At 44.9% G+C, this 16207-nt stretch overlaps 1 protein-coding gene across 1 annotated transcript in view; it reads right to left on the bottom strand.

The window, feature by feature from the left end:
- The window catches only part of LOC144752204 (tumor necrosis factor ligand superfamily member 13-like), a 208919-nt gene that overhangs the window by 38741 nt on the left and 153971 nt on the right, over positions 1-16207 (bottom strand). The window contains exon 5 of the mRNA XM_078640154.1: positions 5372-5516. Within this exon, the coding sequence (XP_078496280.1) occupies positions 5372-5516 (145 nt within the window). The remainder of the gene's footprint in view (positions 1-5371; positions 5517-16207) is intronic.

Consider the following 16207-nt stretch of genomic DNA (forward strand, 5'->3'; position numbering starts at 1 on the left):
GTGGAAGGTATGGAACATTTGCGGTGAGGATAATTCATGACAAGCAGTTATGATGTTTTTTTTGTTTTTTTAAACAATAGTATTTTACACTATGTCTTGTCACTTGTGGCAGTTCAACCGCTGCACAACATTTTAAAACGGAAGCACTGGTCAAGTAATGCACACACAAACTCACCTTCACCCAGTGCCGTGCGGAGTCTCTTCAATGACGCATCTTCAACTCTGCTGCTTCTGTTGGACACTATGCGGCGCGGCGATGCCGGTAGCCATCTGGCCCAGCGTCACCTGCGGGCCGCCATTTTGGGATTGGAGGCACTACGCAAGTACCTGTGCTTTGAAGTGTCCCGTATTATCCAACCTATTTGGTTTGATTTCTGCCAACCACGTGTTGTACCTATACATTTTCACACCAATTTGAAGGAGACTGGGGACTTCGATATTCTGTTGATTTTTATCTCTTGATGGTCAGCTCTAATGGTACAATTAAGAGTGTTTGACTCTCTCTGATCTTCAGGATTTGTTCTGTTCAGCAGTTTGGATGTCTCATCTTGTGGGTGTAATTCAAACAGGAGTCTACAAGGTTGTTTTCTAGTTCGGGACTGCTTTTCTTCAAAAGTGTAATGCTAATCTTTCCTTGCCATTCCGTCAGTCCAGTTTTGAAAACCTCTATCCTTGCCATTCCGTCAGTGCAGTTTTGAAAACCTATGTAGAATGTTTCTACTGAGGTAACCAGCAATAATATAGAAGTGTTCTGTACTTTTGGGTATTCTGCCGGGTTTTCAACTTTCTCATGGTTCAACATTGCGAAGGATTTTCGTGAAACATCACTCTTGCATGTCAGTGTTGCTAGTTTATTTTTGCCATGTTGCTGTTTCTGACCTTTATGTTGAATTGTAATCAGCGATTTTCACCCAGTACGCTATGTGGGTAGGTTGGCATTCTTACAGTACAACTTATGTTTCATTTATACTCTCAATCCTATATATCTCTTACATGTGGGATTCTTAATATGTTTAATTTTCTAGTGTTTTAGCTGTCTTTAGGGTTTTAGTCCCATTCAACACAGTGTAAGGGATGGCTCTCCCTTATCATGGTTGATGGGTTTTAGCCCCATTCAACACTGTTTTCACATTATGGGTGTTAGCCAAATCTTTACAGTTTGTAGTGGGTGTCAGTCCCACTTACAATTTCTAATGGGTACTAGTCCCATGTATTATTTTGTTCTGTGCATGTTTCTACCCTCCACACAGGAGTTATAATGGGTACGAGTCCCATGTGTTCTGGTGTTCTGTTCATGCTACTAACCTCTACTAGGGGTTCTAATGGGTACGAGTCCCATGTGTTCTATTGTTCTGCTCACATTTCTAAACTCCACATAGAGGTTCTAATGGGTACGAATCCAATGTGTTCTACTGTTCGGTTCATGCTACTAACCTCTTAATAGAAGTTCTAATATGTATGAGTCCAATGTGCATCATTGTTTGTGCACACTTGTGTGCCACACTCGTGGTTGTCTGCTCCTAGACCTGTTTGACTGTATGGTTAGCAGTCAACGTTCTTATTCTTTCTTCCCCTAACTTATTTTTCTTCGGTTGATGTTGGGTGTAGATGTTCCATGTTGCTTCTGGTCCATTTATTCACCTGTATTTTGGGGAAAGTGAGTTTGGGTGTCTTTCACCCATCTCTACTGTTTCTTTAAAATTTATAGGAGGATGATGGGTGGGTGATATATTATGTATATTTGTCTACGCATCTTCTGTACACTGTTTTTCCTGTACATGCACTTTTTGTACTGATCTTGTTTATTTTCTCAGTTTTTTCTTTCCATTTCTCTTGTACTTCGGTCTTATCCTTCTATTTCATATTCTCTTGTACTTACTCTTGCATATCTCCTATGTATTTACTTCCTAGCTCACTTTGATTTTCTTGGTATCTTTGCTTTTATCCCTTCACATTTGAGTTCACTTTCTTCTTGCTTTTTCTCCCTTGTTCCATTTTTCTATTTCTGGGGGTTACCCTTGTTTGAAACTTTATCTACTTTGCGGTTTCTATTTTTGTTTTGCGGAATAAGGGAAGATATGTTGTAATCTGTATTATAATTATCTAGTTACTCTCTGTTCCTTTCTCGCTTGCTGCTCAGCCAGTGTGAATGAGAACCATGGAATGCTGGTGTGAGAGTCTTGAATGGAATGTTTGGGTGCCTGGATGCTCGTGTGTGTCAGTTGGAGTATGGGCTGAGCAGCAGGCAGACTGCTGATGGTGGGGCTGCATCTCTACAACTCACTAATTGTAACTGAACTCAATAAATCTACTTAAAACTACATCCTGGCTGTGGACCTTATCACTACACATGCACACACACGCTTATTCTTTTTCACTAAAGAGAGGGTGTAGGAAAGTAGGATATGCTTTTGTGGTTACTCCCACTTTTTGCTAGTGTCAATCTGTTTTCTGAGTAGTCTAATTGGGATCCTGCTAATCAGGACCCCAGTATCTGTGCTTCCTCTCTAAATTGGACCATGGTGAGTACTTAGGTTCCCCCCCAGATTGGCTATTGGTGCACTCTTGTAAGTTTAGTATATGGTACTAAGGTACCCGGGGCATAGGTACACCAGGGGTCGCCCATGGGCTAAAGCATGTACTATGCCACCCATGGGAGACCACTTACATTGTGACTACAGGCCTGCCATTCTTATATCTGAGGTCCTTCCAATTAAAACCTTTGTCACCCCTAAGGCAGGCCTTTCAATCCTGAAGGCAGGGTGCTTGGTTAGAAGTGTGAGGGTGCCCTTGCATGAGCATGACACCCCTACATTCCCCGGAGTCCATTCTCCAAGCGTTGTAAGTGCATCAGCCATTACGATACATAGAGTGGCCATGTGTCATTACGCGATGGCTAACTCTAAACTGGCTGTAACGAATCCCGGCATGTTTGGTATCAAACATGTTGGAATCTTACCCCAACACCGTAAACAGTGCTGGAGGTATAATTTCATGCACTATGGGGCTCCTCCAGAAAGCCCTCTATGTTCCAAGGTCTGACAGCAAGCTATGGCTGATGCCGAACACAGACGTGATTCTGCCCTCCTGCTGCTGAGCCAGGCTCAAGCAGGGTAAGGTAGGACAAAAGGCAACCTGTCACAGGGAGGTGTGACCACTCCTAGACAGGACTTAGTGTATTGGGCCAGGGTGGGGCATTTGCCAGCGCCACTAGACTGCTTTGAAGCACATTTGGTGCCCTCCTTGCATACTCCAGTTGAAACCATTTCAGGGAGCCGTTGGCTCCCACCCTGAATCGTCCCAACCCTTTCCTTAAGGTACTTAAGGGCTTACCTGTGTGTGGCTCTTGAGATTCATCGTGGGACAAGATGCCGATCCGAAACCATTTTATCTTTAACCGTCCGGGCACATTGGCTTCGCTTTGGGAACAGAGACTGTATCTGGAAGACTCCTGCTGCTCCTGGTCTCAGAGTCCTGGCAGTCTTCTGCGTCGTCTGTGCCTGTGCTCCATAGAGGTTCTTCTCTAGGCCTGTGGGCATCCAAGACACCCAAAGGAAACTCCCTTGGAGTGAAGGAGTCACTCCCCTGCATTAGCAGGCACCGCTACGAAGCTGACTGGTCTAGTGTTCCTGAGCTCTCATGAACTCCGAAAGGTTCAGCAACCAAGGTGTTGGTTCTGCAACTCCCTCAAGGCCTGCACTGTCTTCTCAGCAACTTTGAAGTCAGTATCCCTCGTCTGGACCGCTGGAGCAGTACCTCTGTTCACTGTGTCGACTTGCCATTATCAAGGCTTTGTTGACTCTCTTCTCCAGAGGTCTTCGGGCTCCAAGAATCTCGAGCTTCCAGCATCTCTTGCTACAAAGATCTTCATCCTCACCGCATCCTCTGCACCGTGGTCTTGCTTCATTGGTGAGCTGCCCAAGGTCCTCTTGTGGCTCTTGTGCCACAGGCCTGTGGGTCCTCTTGAGGGTCTTCTTTGGATCCAGTGGGCTACTCTGTTCATTCTGGGCCTGCTCTGACTCTCTTGCATTTGATGAGTCCCTTGGACCTTGCTGGTCCCGACACTCTACCTTTTTCGTCTGCCATGTTTGTTGCCGCTGCCAAGGCTTGTTGGTGCTCTTGCCGGACAACGACCCCCTCGCCCTTGACATCTGGCGTGGGACAGGCCATGAATGGCTCATGGTCTTCTACAGTGTTGCCTGGTCCGCACAGCTGCAGTGAAAAGGTCACAGTCAACTCTCCTGCATCATCCGGCATCGGTAGGCATTTGTCTTCTGTGCCTCCTGGTCACTCGAGTGACATAGACTCTGTCCCTTCTGCTTGCAGGTACCTCTCTTCCTGAATCCACACTTGGATCCCACCAGACTCTTTTACCTTCTTCGCCAGCGGCTTCTTTACTGAAGTCCTCCATTGTGGTCTATGGCAGTTCCAAAGTCACTTCGCATCTATGCACCTGACTTTCCTGGTGTAGGTATCCTGGTTCCCGGGGTATCCATGAGTGGGGTGACTCTGCAACCTTTCATCTTCCATGGGGTTTCCTCAGGGTCATCTGGGAAGGGTCCTTCTTCTTGAAGACTGCAACCGAAAATTCCTCTTTGACTTGTATTGAGCACGCTGTCATGTTTCCACTCTGCACACGGCCTCCGTGGGGTTCCTGGGTCCATACCTTGGGTGGTTCTTTGGGTCCATGGCTCTTCTAAGTCTTCTGGGTCCAGTCTCATCTTCAGTTGTGGGTCGCATTCCACTTTATAAGTATATGGTTTGGTCTCCCCCTAGAGACCACTGTGTATGTGGGCTGTTCTATTACTAAAGTATTGTGTGCATTGTGATTATATCTCCGAGGAGGAGATATTGCAATGTTTTAGTGAGTGTGTATAATAAAAAAATAATTTTTTATTCGTTTAACCTACACTATATGATCAGTACTGGTAAAACAAGCTGCATCACACTCCTTCTGGACTAAGCCTGAAGGCTGTTTTCCACAGCTACCACTTGGAGAGCTTTCTAAGGTTGTCTAAGACCACAAAAATCATTGCAGGGGTTGTCTGAATTAGAGCAAGGTGCTCCACTTAAATAAGTGTGCACCATATACTAAGCCAGCCTCCTACAGTTGACAATGAATGCTTCCTTATCAATAAATCATGGTGAATTGCCATAGTAATAAACTTAATGAATAAAGGAATATGAAAACGGTATCATTCATTTGATTATGTATTTTAAGTGGGAGGTGGTGTCGCAAGGAGCTACTTGCTATTCACACTCTTTCCTAGATTTGGCACCACACACAAGCATGCAAAAAGGACAATAAATTAATATAATGTCCTTATTACACTCCTCAGTCACCTATTGGGAAAAAGAAACCATACCTCACCAGCAGTGTAGCATGAGTTGTTACTGTTGAGCTCTGGCATGTTTTTGATGCAGCGCAATAGGATCTTAAGGTCAGTCCCTGCTACCACCTGCTTCCTTCTCTGGATGAGATGTCCCATTGGGAGGCCATTTTCCTGGTACAGAACCTACAGAAGAGACATCCACAGTCACAGAATGTGATGACATGCATCAAAAAAGTCAGATGCTGCAGGTTGAAGAAAGCTGTCATAAGCAGTGGGCTGGAATTTCCACAAATAATCCCAGTGGGACATTCAAGAGGAAAAAGAACCCAAGTGCATCCTCTTGATTACAACATCATAACACCTAAGGTACATAATGGTTCACCTAACCACTCGAGAATTCCAATATGTTTTGACCTGACAATAGTGCCACAAAATGGCCAAAGGTCTCTGTCAGGGTCAAATAACTCCCTATCCACATAGCACATAAGTTACATGCAGGAACACAGAGACTATGCTCTCATACCACTGGGATATCCATCATGACATACCAAAATTTGGGTAAACTACAGACTTCATAGATCAGAATGAGGGGCGTCTCCTTTGAGGTCACATATTCGTCAAGAGTTTGAGACAGTCTATTTGACCTATTCAGCCCCCTGGACTTTGTGACCACAGAGGCGACACATCTCATTCTGATCCATGAAGCCCGTAGTTCCCCAAAATTGGGCTCATGTCATGATAGACATCTCAGTGGTATGAGGGCATAGTCTCTGTCTTTCTGCATATAGCGCATGTGCTATGTAGATAGGGAGTTTTTTACTCTGATGTAGAAGTTTGACCATTTTTGACACTATTGTTAGGTAGAAACATGTTAGTATTCTCGAATAGTTAGATAAACCATTATGTTCTACCCTTACATCACAATTCTGGTTTTAACCTACACTAGGGGTACCCATTAATAAATGTATCTCCTTGGGTATACCCCTAGTAATTTTAGAATTGTGATCTGAACCGGTGAATTTGTGCTGTAAAAAAAATAAAAAATCAAAGAACTTCTAATTTTATTTGGTTGAGTCCACTGGAGTGGTACTATCCTACTCCAGTGTGAGAGGTCGCCTTTGATGAAGAATGCCATGATAAATTATGGGTGAGGCGACCCCTTAAATATTTTTCTCTGACCCTGTATGCTACTACATTTTCATACAGGGCAAGATTGACTTGAATCCTACAACACTTAAGTACCCTAGGTGTTATGATGGAATTCCCACAAAACATAGGTTAAATTTGCTTTTCCACTCCAAGAATTCTTTTATTTTTTAAAGATAGGAAGCCACAGGGTAGTACACAATTCAAGAATGATGTGTAAGAGATGATGGTCTGGCATTATACAAACTATGATATCTAATCATTGAAGACTTTAAATATTATATTTTATACTTTTTTAGCAGATCATTTCAACCAAGAATATATTTTTCCCACCTTTTGTTTTCTTAACACTCCCTTTCTAACAATAGACCATTCCATTTCAGATATGTAAACAATATTTCTTACACAATTCACCAAAATGCAAGGGAATTACATTCTTTCATGTTTTGACAATTAATAATTTTGCAATTGGTGAAGTCAAACATATGATCATCTGATTTGTTACAGGTTCATTGATGTAAATGTTACTAACCCCAAGATCTTCCAGATCAGACTAATTTTTAATACTAGGATTCCCTTTTATTTTCAAAAAGTGATTGATCTTGAACCATAAGCAATCCAACCCCAAACAATTAAAAAAATATGCAATTATGATCAGCATCTCTGTTACTGCATATGGTACATTTATATACTGTGCCTGAATACATTTTCTTTAATATTTTAAATGTATAATAAGTGTGGTAGAGGGTCATATAAAAAAAAGCTATGTAATTTGGTGGACGTGGCCAAGGGAGCTAAGATGGCGGTTGAGTTTAGAAATGCTCCCGACCTCCTCTGACATCCGCCGTCATGCTTGTCAACGAGTTTACAGCTGACACGGGGAGACATTGTCTCTCCCAACCCACAGACAAGTCCACTTGATATTGAGGGGTGTGACATCAGCAGGAGGACACAGTTGGAGACCAGGTCCAGTGGAGCAGGGCTGCACATAATGGCAGTCCACAGATTACTGCGGCTGCGATCGGTAACCCGGGGGGCCCTGAGGATATTCCTGACCGAACTGGAAGGCATACGGGACCACTCCGAGGGAGCAGCGAGGTCGGGGTGTGGGAGTGGACGTGCGACTGCGTGGGTGGCAGCAAACGGAAGGTAGGTATCACACCTCCTGTGCTCTTAAATGTTCACGGTAGGCGCAAGCATCCGCTCGCTGGCCTTTGACTCCTCTCCCCCAGCTACCTCCAGCTGCAAAAAAAAGGGTTCCTGGACTGAGGGTCTTGAAGCCGACGGAGGAGAGCCCCTCGTGTGAAGACGCAGTGGTGGAGCTTGTGGTCCATTGGGTCGGCGATGAAGGGTCTGCAGGCCCTGAGAGGCCTGGACTCCCGCAAAGAGGGAAGGTCGACCCTATGGCCCGAAGAGCGTATAGGACTGCGGCCCTGAGGTGGCCTCTCCAAAGTGCAACACTGTAGCGGCCCAGGTTCTACCACTCCCATCTGAGAGCCAACCGCCTCCCATCAACACATGTACCTACAGGAGCATGTGACAGATTGCTGCTGTGCCCTATCTCCTCGTGCTATCCTGAGGGAAGCAGGCCAAATTGCACTGGGTCCCCTTCAGCTGACCCTCTGTCCAAAGACACCTACTCTGCCCGGGAGACTGCCCAACTCCCACTGGCATACAACTCTTCTGTAGCCCGTGACCAACCAACCACTGCAGTGCCCCACAAGCTCCTTAATGCTGGCCTAGTCCTGGCTGCTTCTGCTGCCCTGGGGTAGGTGGGCCAGGGTGCATCCAGCTCCTTCTGGTCAAACCCCTTACATTTGCTCTGGCTGGTGGCATTCCTATTTCTACAGCAAAAAACACAGTTGATGGACAGAATGTAGAGCAATGTCATACATTCACCCCAGTACAAGGATCTGGGCCTAAATCCATCGTTTTTTTGCACTCCACACCACCCTGGGTTAGACACTGGCTATTTCTACTAACATACAGACCTCCTGGGACTAACAGCTGCTGTGGTCCACAGGATTCGAAACCCGGGCTACTTGTAATGTCCTGAGGTAAGCAAACAAGGGTGTGCCTGGGTTCCTCCTGCCATCTTTCGAACCAGACACATTGTGACTGCCATGGGGCGAAATAAACCTCTGCCGCCTGTGCAGGTACAAACCAAAATGGACCCATATACAACTGCAGCTTTGGGCACCACAGGAACCCCCTCTGGTCCACCAGGATGGCAGCAAAAGTTTGGACCCTCTGACCATACTACCATCCTCCACGCAATCCAAAATTCTACAACAGAGGTGGAGCCCAAGGTGGAAGAGGCTAAAGCCAACGTATAACTCATTCACCAAGACCTTAGAAATGTTGTCAGCGACGTCACTGAAGCCAAACTCTGGGTATCCTCAGTGAAAGACAATATGGTGGTCCTTAAAAAACAGGTCTCAAAACTACTTACCTCCACCGCAACCCTCGTAGAACATGCCTAAGACACTGAAAATAGATCTCACAAGAACACTTTTGGTTCATCGGATTCCCAGAGGGCTCACAATCTTCCAACACTGAACACTTTCTTGACAGGTGGCTGAGATCATGGGTCCCGGTGACAGCCCCCTCCTGGAGCAATAGCATGCCCACTGATCACACGGATACTTAATTTTCAAGATCAAGATGCTATCCAGTGAGAGGCTAGGACACCGCCTGATCTCAGTTTTCAAAACTCTTGCATCATGATTTGTCCCAACTACAACAGGGCGATCCAGCAATATAGGCGCTTTTTCGGAGAAGTTAAAGAAAACTCTTGGTCTCTCAACCTCCAATACATGCTTATCTTGTGGGCGAAACTGAAGGCGATCATTTACCCCAAAACCTACTTCTTTGAAATACCTGAGCAGGCCTGAGGGTTTGCAGGTGAGAAAGGGGAGCGCCGATGCACAGTCGACCATGGAAACACTAACATATGATTGTTGCAGAGCTCTCTTCACTGCCCCAAAACCACCAAGGAAGAGGCACACAAGATGCCTTAAAAACCACACTCATACCCACAGCCACACAGAATCCACTATTGGCAGCACGAGGAACAATCAACCACCTCACATGATGAACCTCTCAGGCCCTCAGTTCAAGACCCTTACAGGTCTACCACAAAGACCTGCTTGAACAGTGCCACTTTGAGGTGGAGAGGAGTTAACCACTTAGAGGTGCTATGCTCAGTGCTTAATTTGCAAAGAAATAAGTGCCGCGGACCTTGTCAGGAGGGCACTGCAGTTTACACTACACATAGCCCCTCACAGTGCTGTCAATGGCAGTACCAACACAATTACTAATCATCACACTACTACAATTGAGACAATTCACTCTGTTTAAGGCCCCCAAAGCTATAGGAATGGCTTGGGTAGTAGTTAATAATCATTTCAAAAGTATATTGAACTAATAAACAACTGTTGCTGTGCTCATCTTTAAATTAGACAGACAGTGCCACCCTGTGGCAGACTGTTACAAGCCCCGGTGTTTTCAATTAAATGCTGGTGCTGAGCATCGGAAACCACTGGCTTAAATTAAGCACTGGCTATGCTAAATGGAAGACGCACTCAGTTACTCAGTTAAATACTCAGCCTGTTATGCTAAATTGGAGAAGGTCCCCATCGTATGCCTAAGTTTATTGTCTTTCTTATTACCAAGTTTAGGGTGACAGATGCTTTGGGGTTAGAAGTATGGGGTGGGGTGGTTAGGGGTTATAAGAGGACTGCTTGTAGACACAGGTTCTACTGTATTGTTTTTAGGTCACAGGAGCCACGATCAGACTCACACCCACTATCCACGCACAGTTCACGATGGATTCCTACCATACTGTCACACCACAGTTCTTACACAGATCAGTAACATTACCTGACCATTGCTAAGTTCACGATCCCTATGACAACATTTAAGCTTATGTCCTGGAACGTGAATGGCCTGCTGGACCGCATTAAACGTTCCTCCGTCCTTCCATATGCTAAGCGCTTCCAGTCCGATGTCCTCATGCAACAGGAGGTCCAGCCAATAGGGGACCACTGCCCATTCCTTAAAAGATGTGGTATGACAGGGTATACCATTCTGGGTTTGCCAGGGTTTCCTGGGGTGGCTTTCTTTCTACAGAGGCGCTTTCCTCAGGTAGTGACCAATGTCCGCACAGACCCTGATGGTAGATACATTAACATAGAGGGCTTACTTGAGGAAAAAACAGGACAATTTTTGGGCTACATACAAACCAGATACTTTCTTCTACACTGAGTTCCTTGACTACCGTCCAATCAAACCTTTCAGTGGTTACCACTATCAAAGGAGGCAATTTCAACGCAGTCCTCAACCCAGATATAGACTCAACAAGCCCCCCCGTGTACAAGACATACTTCCCATTCCCGCCAACTCATAGCCCGGTTGGATTTACTGGGGCTCTGTAACAGTTGGATGAACTGGCATCCCCATGACCTGCCCTTTACCCACAACTCCACTGGCCACAAGTTGATGTCACGTATTGACTTCCGCTTTCTCCCATCCAAGGACATCCCTCGGATGTCTGAAATCGACATGGTTCCTCTGGGAATGTCCAACCATGCCCCACTCGCAATGTGCATGGATTCCCTGGAACTGGCCAAAAGGTCCATGTGGCGCCTCAATGCATAGTACTTCACAGACCAACAATGCTCTGACTACCTGGAGTCTGAGCTTTGCTTTTATTTTGAGACAAATCAAAACAGTGGACTCGGCTGGCACACTTTGGCCAGCCAGCAAGCCTACAATAAGAGGGCTGACAAGGGGGTTTATCTGAGGCAAAGAACAGAAGCCATTAGCACACATTATGGCCTTCGGGGCCCAAATCCTTGCTCTTGAGCACTAGGGGGTCGATTCCGATTCGGTAAAAACTGCTCCGAATAGCCGTTCGGAGCGTTTTTCCCGTACGAATCGTACCCTGCAACATCCCCCGTACGTACGATGAAGTACGATTCGTACCAAAAGCCGTACTCCGTACGAGTCGTACAAGACACCGTACAACTCTAATCTCCGTACGATTCTCTCTTTGGAACCCGCTGTACGCGATATCTGTACGGTTCGCGGCTGGTTTTTACGACCCAGCAAGTACGATACGTGTCGGGTACGCACCGTACGACCCTTTTTCTACGGGAGCTGAAAACAGCCGTAAAAGCAGAGTTCGCGCCGAAACAGGTACGGAATGGCCCCCCCCGGGTACGGTGCGTACCCCCCATGATCGCAGGGGTACGCGCCGTACCCCTGCGATCATGGGGTGTACGAGCCGTACCCCCATTGTACGATGGGTGTACGAGCCATACCTCATGTACGATAGGTGTACGAGCCGTACCCCCATTGTACGATGGGGGTACGGCTCGTACACCCATCGTACATGGGGTATGGCTCGTACACCCATTGTACAATGGGGGTACGGCTCGTACACCCATCGTACATGGGGTACGGCTCGTACACCCATCGTACAATGGGGTACGGCTCGTACACCGATCGTACAATGGGGGTACGGCTCGTACACCCATGATCGCAGGGGTACGGTGCGTACCCCTGTGATCATGGGGGGTACGGACCGTACGGTGTGTATGTGTTTGTGTGCTTTTCCGTACGACTCGCCCTTACCTGACGTGGACCGTACGAATCGCATCCTCATACCCCGGTCCGGATCATACTCATCGGGTTGTACGGCATGTTTACGAGTCGTACGGTATGTGTACGAGTCGTACGGTTGACGGTTTCAGCCTTGCAATACGTACGGATCGCGACGATTCGGACGAATTCACGGAATACGGATCGTACTTCGCGACTCGGACGGATGGGTACGATTCGTACGGAGAGGGCTCCGGATACAAATCGTACAGATGTTTTTTTTTCCGAATTGGAATCGACCCCAAAGTCATGACTCAGACATCAGCTGATCTCAGACGCCGACTGGAGGTGGGAAGAGCCTCAGATAGACAAATCTCACCGGAAGAGGCCAGACAGTGCTAGAGAGTGACAACCCAAATGGCCTATGAGCACAGAGATAAATCTGGGAAGCTCCTCTACTGGCTGGCCACCAAATAAACTGCTTCCAGAGTTGTCCCTCAGATCATGGATCTAGAAGATCACATACAGACACGCACCTCCGATATAGTGCAAGTGTTCACCAAATCAGACCACGGCCTCCACAGGAAGTAACATACTCACTACTGGTCAAGATTCCACTCCTCTCTTTCCTGGCTCGTTAGCCCGAGACCTGTATCAACATATCACAACTGACAAAATAGACATGGCACTTTCAGAAATGAAGGAAGGTAAAACAGAAGGCCTGGATGGCTTTCCTATTGAATACTAATGGAAATTCCACAGTACACTTGTTCCCCACCTTCTCTCCATATAATTCGAAGTAGCCACTAAAGGTGCCTTCCTCCCAGAGCTCAACACGGCCTCGATTGGGGTTATCTCTACAATGGGCCACCCCTGATCAATGCACCTCTTACCGCCACATTTTCCTAAGCAACTCTGAGATTAAGATCTTTGTCAAGTTCCTAACCCACTGGCTACGACCGACCCTGCTGTTGTATAGCATTTTAGGACCCTTGGGTAATTTTCCCGATTCATGCCCTTATATAGGTATAACTCACTTTGCCCTTATATAGACATATAAATCATACCCATATTTAAGACATAGCCCATGCAGTCCAAATACAGGCATCGATACTTCCACTAGTTCTGAAAAGCCACAACGATTTCTTGGAAAACTCGACTTCAGCAGACAGGGACATCCCCTTGCTTGAATATTGATTTGTCCTAGAAATCATGGAGTTTTCAAAGAACTACCATTCCCTTGGGGTTCTTTGATGACATTATTATTCCCGACTTTACGTCAAACCAGGCACCTTCAAGGTATAAATATGCCTACACTTGCCCTAGCAAACACACGGTGGTTCGGAGCAGCTCGACTATCTACTTGCCCGACGCAGCTCGCTACAGCAAGTGCCGAAGGAAGCCGACCCTCCAGCTGACGCACTGAAAGAGAAGCTGTCCTTTCTCTCGCTGAGAATCCAGGTCCAGTGTTTCCAAGTTCCCCTTGCGGGGTGTTGGGAAATCGAGTCCGAGACAGAGAGATACTAGACTTCCTTCATTCTAAATCCAAGGTACGGAGCTGATTAGACCCTAGGAGAAATCTTGGATAGATTCTTGGCAAAAGAATACCAAACCTATGCTACACCACACTTACTTCTCCCCGCATACTAGACTTAGGTTAGGTACATTGGGGTAGGCATATTTTCGAAGCACCAGTTGAGTACTTTTAGTCATTGTTATTTATGTATGTATTTTATGGCTTAGAAACCATACCATGCTTTTTCAGTATTATTTTATAATACTCTTCACGCTGTACGTATTATACTTTACAGCCTGTATTACAATTGTAGCAGTTCATTTCCTATGCATGAGAAAGAAGACTGTTCAATAAACCTTTTTATTGAAAACGCCTGTCTCTCTATTTCTCTGCACCTCTGATGAAACAAAGCATGCACGATTGACTGAGTAAAATATCTATCTATTGTTTCCACGACTCTAGAGATACATTTCTTACTCTTGGGGAAACAAAGTTGTTTATGTTTATGCGGTTGTCAGAAACTAATCCCTTCTTGTTTATTCAAGAAAGTTTCCAGTGACCTCTGAGCTAGCTGGCACTCACAATTAAGTTTAGTATAATCGCTAGAGACCTAGTCGACCTAAGTCCTACGTCAATTCTATAGGATATATTATTCCAATGCACAGAGCCTATTGGGAATATAGGAACTAGACTACAACGCCCTACCTAACTCACTTAAACCAATGCATCTTTATGCTGACCTGCAGTACTCGACACTGCATGCGCAGAGCCCAGATTGCTCTCTCAGGCACACCGATATCAACATCCCGCTGCTCTACTTCTCATGGATTTCGAGATGGCATTTTACACGGTTGAAGGGTCCTTTCTAAATAATGTCCTCGTTCATGTCGGACTGGGGTCCCACTTTCTTGAATTTAGCTCCTGTACTCCCGCCATCAGCACAGGTTCAAATAAACAATTCAATCTCCACCCCCTTTCCTATACGCAGGGGCATCTGTCAGGGCTACTCTCTCTCCCCGCTCCTGTTGCCCTAGCGATTGAACCCCTTGCACGACTCATGAGCTGCAAAGTCCAAATTCAAGGGTGTTCCTGGGATGCTGGGGGTGGGGGTGGGGAGAGATAATTGTGTGATGCACAGTCAGTGTTTTGGTCTTTCTAGCCAACCCACAGGCCTCGGACCTTCAATCCCTGGCGATACTAGTTATATATGAGGAGGCCACCTGACTTCAGATGAACCAAACCAAATCCCTGATAATCCCAGTTAGGGGGAATTCAAGTGTCTGCGCCTGGAAATCTGGTATCCTAGTACCACTCTCAACCTTTCAATACTCGGGTATTCATAGCTCACTGCTTCTGTAACTTGACAGCCCTAATAACCAACATGAAAAGGGAGCTTCAGAAATTGACGCGTTTCCCACTTCATGTTTTGAGGGTGTGTATCACTTACAACGCAACTTTTACGTCGTAATGCTGTTACAACGCAGCTATTACAACGCAGGATCCATTACAACGCATGGCATTACAACGCATGGCATTACATCGCAGATGCTATTACAACGCATACCATTACATCGTAAGTATTGGTAAGTATATAATTTATTTTAATTTTATTTAATATTATATAAATGATTTAATTAATATTAATTATAAATAAAAATAAATAAAAATATTTATTTATGTTTTTAAATATTATAAATTAAATTTATTATTTTAAGTAATTTTTTAAATAAATATGAGTATAGGAGTATATGTATAGGTGTTTGGGGGTACAGGGTGTTTTTAGGTTTCAGGGTAGGGTTTGGGTTTTGGGGTACAGGGGTGTTTTTAGGTTTCAGGGTAGGGTTTGGGTTTTGGGGTACAGGGGTGTTTTTAGGTTTCAGGGTAGGGTTTGGGTTTTGGGGTACAGGGGTGTTTTTAGGTTTCAGGGTAGGGTTTGGGTTTTGGGGTACAGGGGTGTTTTTAGGTTTCAGGGTAGGGTTTGGGTTTTGGGGTACAGGGGTGTTTTTAGGTTTCAGGGCAGGGTTTGGGTTTTGGGGTACAGGGGTGTTATTAGGTTTCAGGGCAGGGTTTGGGTTTTGGGGTACAGGGGTGTTTTTAGGTTTCAGGGCAGGGTTTGGGTTTTGGGGTACAGGGGTGTTTTTAGGTTTCAGGGCAGGGTTTGGGTTTTGGGGTACAGGGGTGTTTTTAGGTTTTAGGGCAGGGTTTGGCTTTAGGGATAATTAAATTATATTTACCATTTTAAAATTAATTGAAATATATTTAATAAATTAAATTAATTATTTTACATTAATTACATTTTTTAATTAAATTAATTAAATTAAATAATTTAATATTATTAATTTAATTTAATTTCATTATAAAAAATATGTACATTAAACTAATTACATTTTTTAATTAAATTAAATTAATTACAATTTTTATTATATTTACATTTATTAAATAGATATTATTTTATTAAATTAAATTAATGACAATTTTTAAATGTCTTTTAATTAAATTATTTAAAAAAATTTAATTACAATAAACTAAATAAAAATTTTTAAAAAAAGTCAACTTACCTATACTTACGATGTAATGCCATGCGTTGTAATAGCACCTGCGATGTAAT

This window comes from Lissotriton helveticus, chromosome 4_2 (assembly GCF_964261635.1).
Source record: "Lissotriton helveticus chromosome 4_2, aLisHel1.1, whole genome shotgun sequence".
Classification (NCBI taxonomy): domain Eukaryota; kingdom Metazoa; phylum Chordata; class Amphibia; order Caudata; family Salamandridae; genus Lissotriton; species Lissotriton helveticus.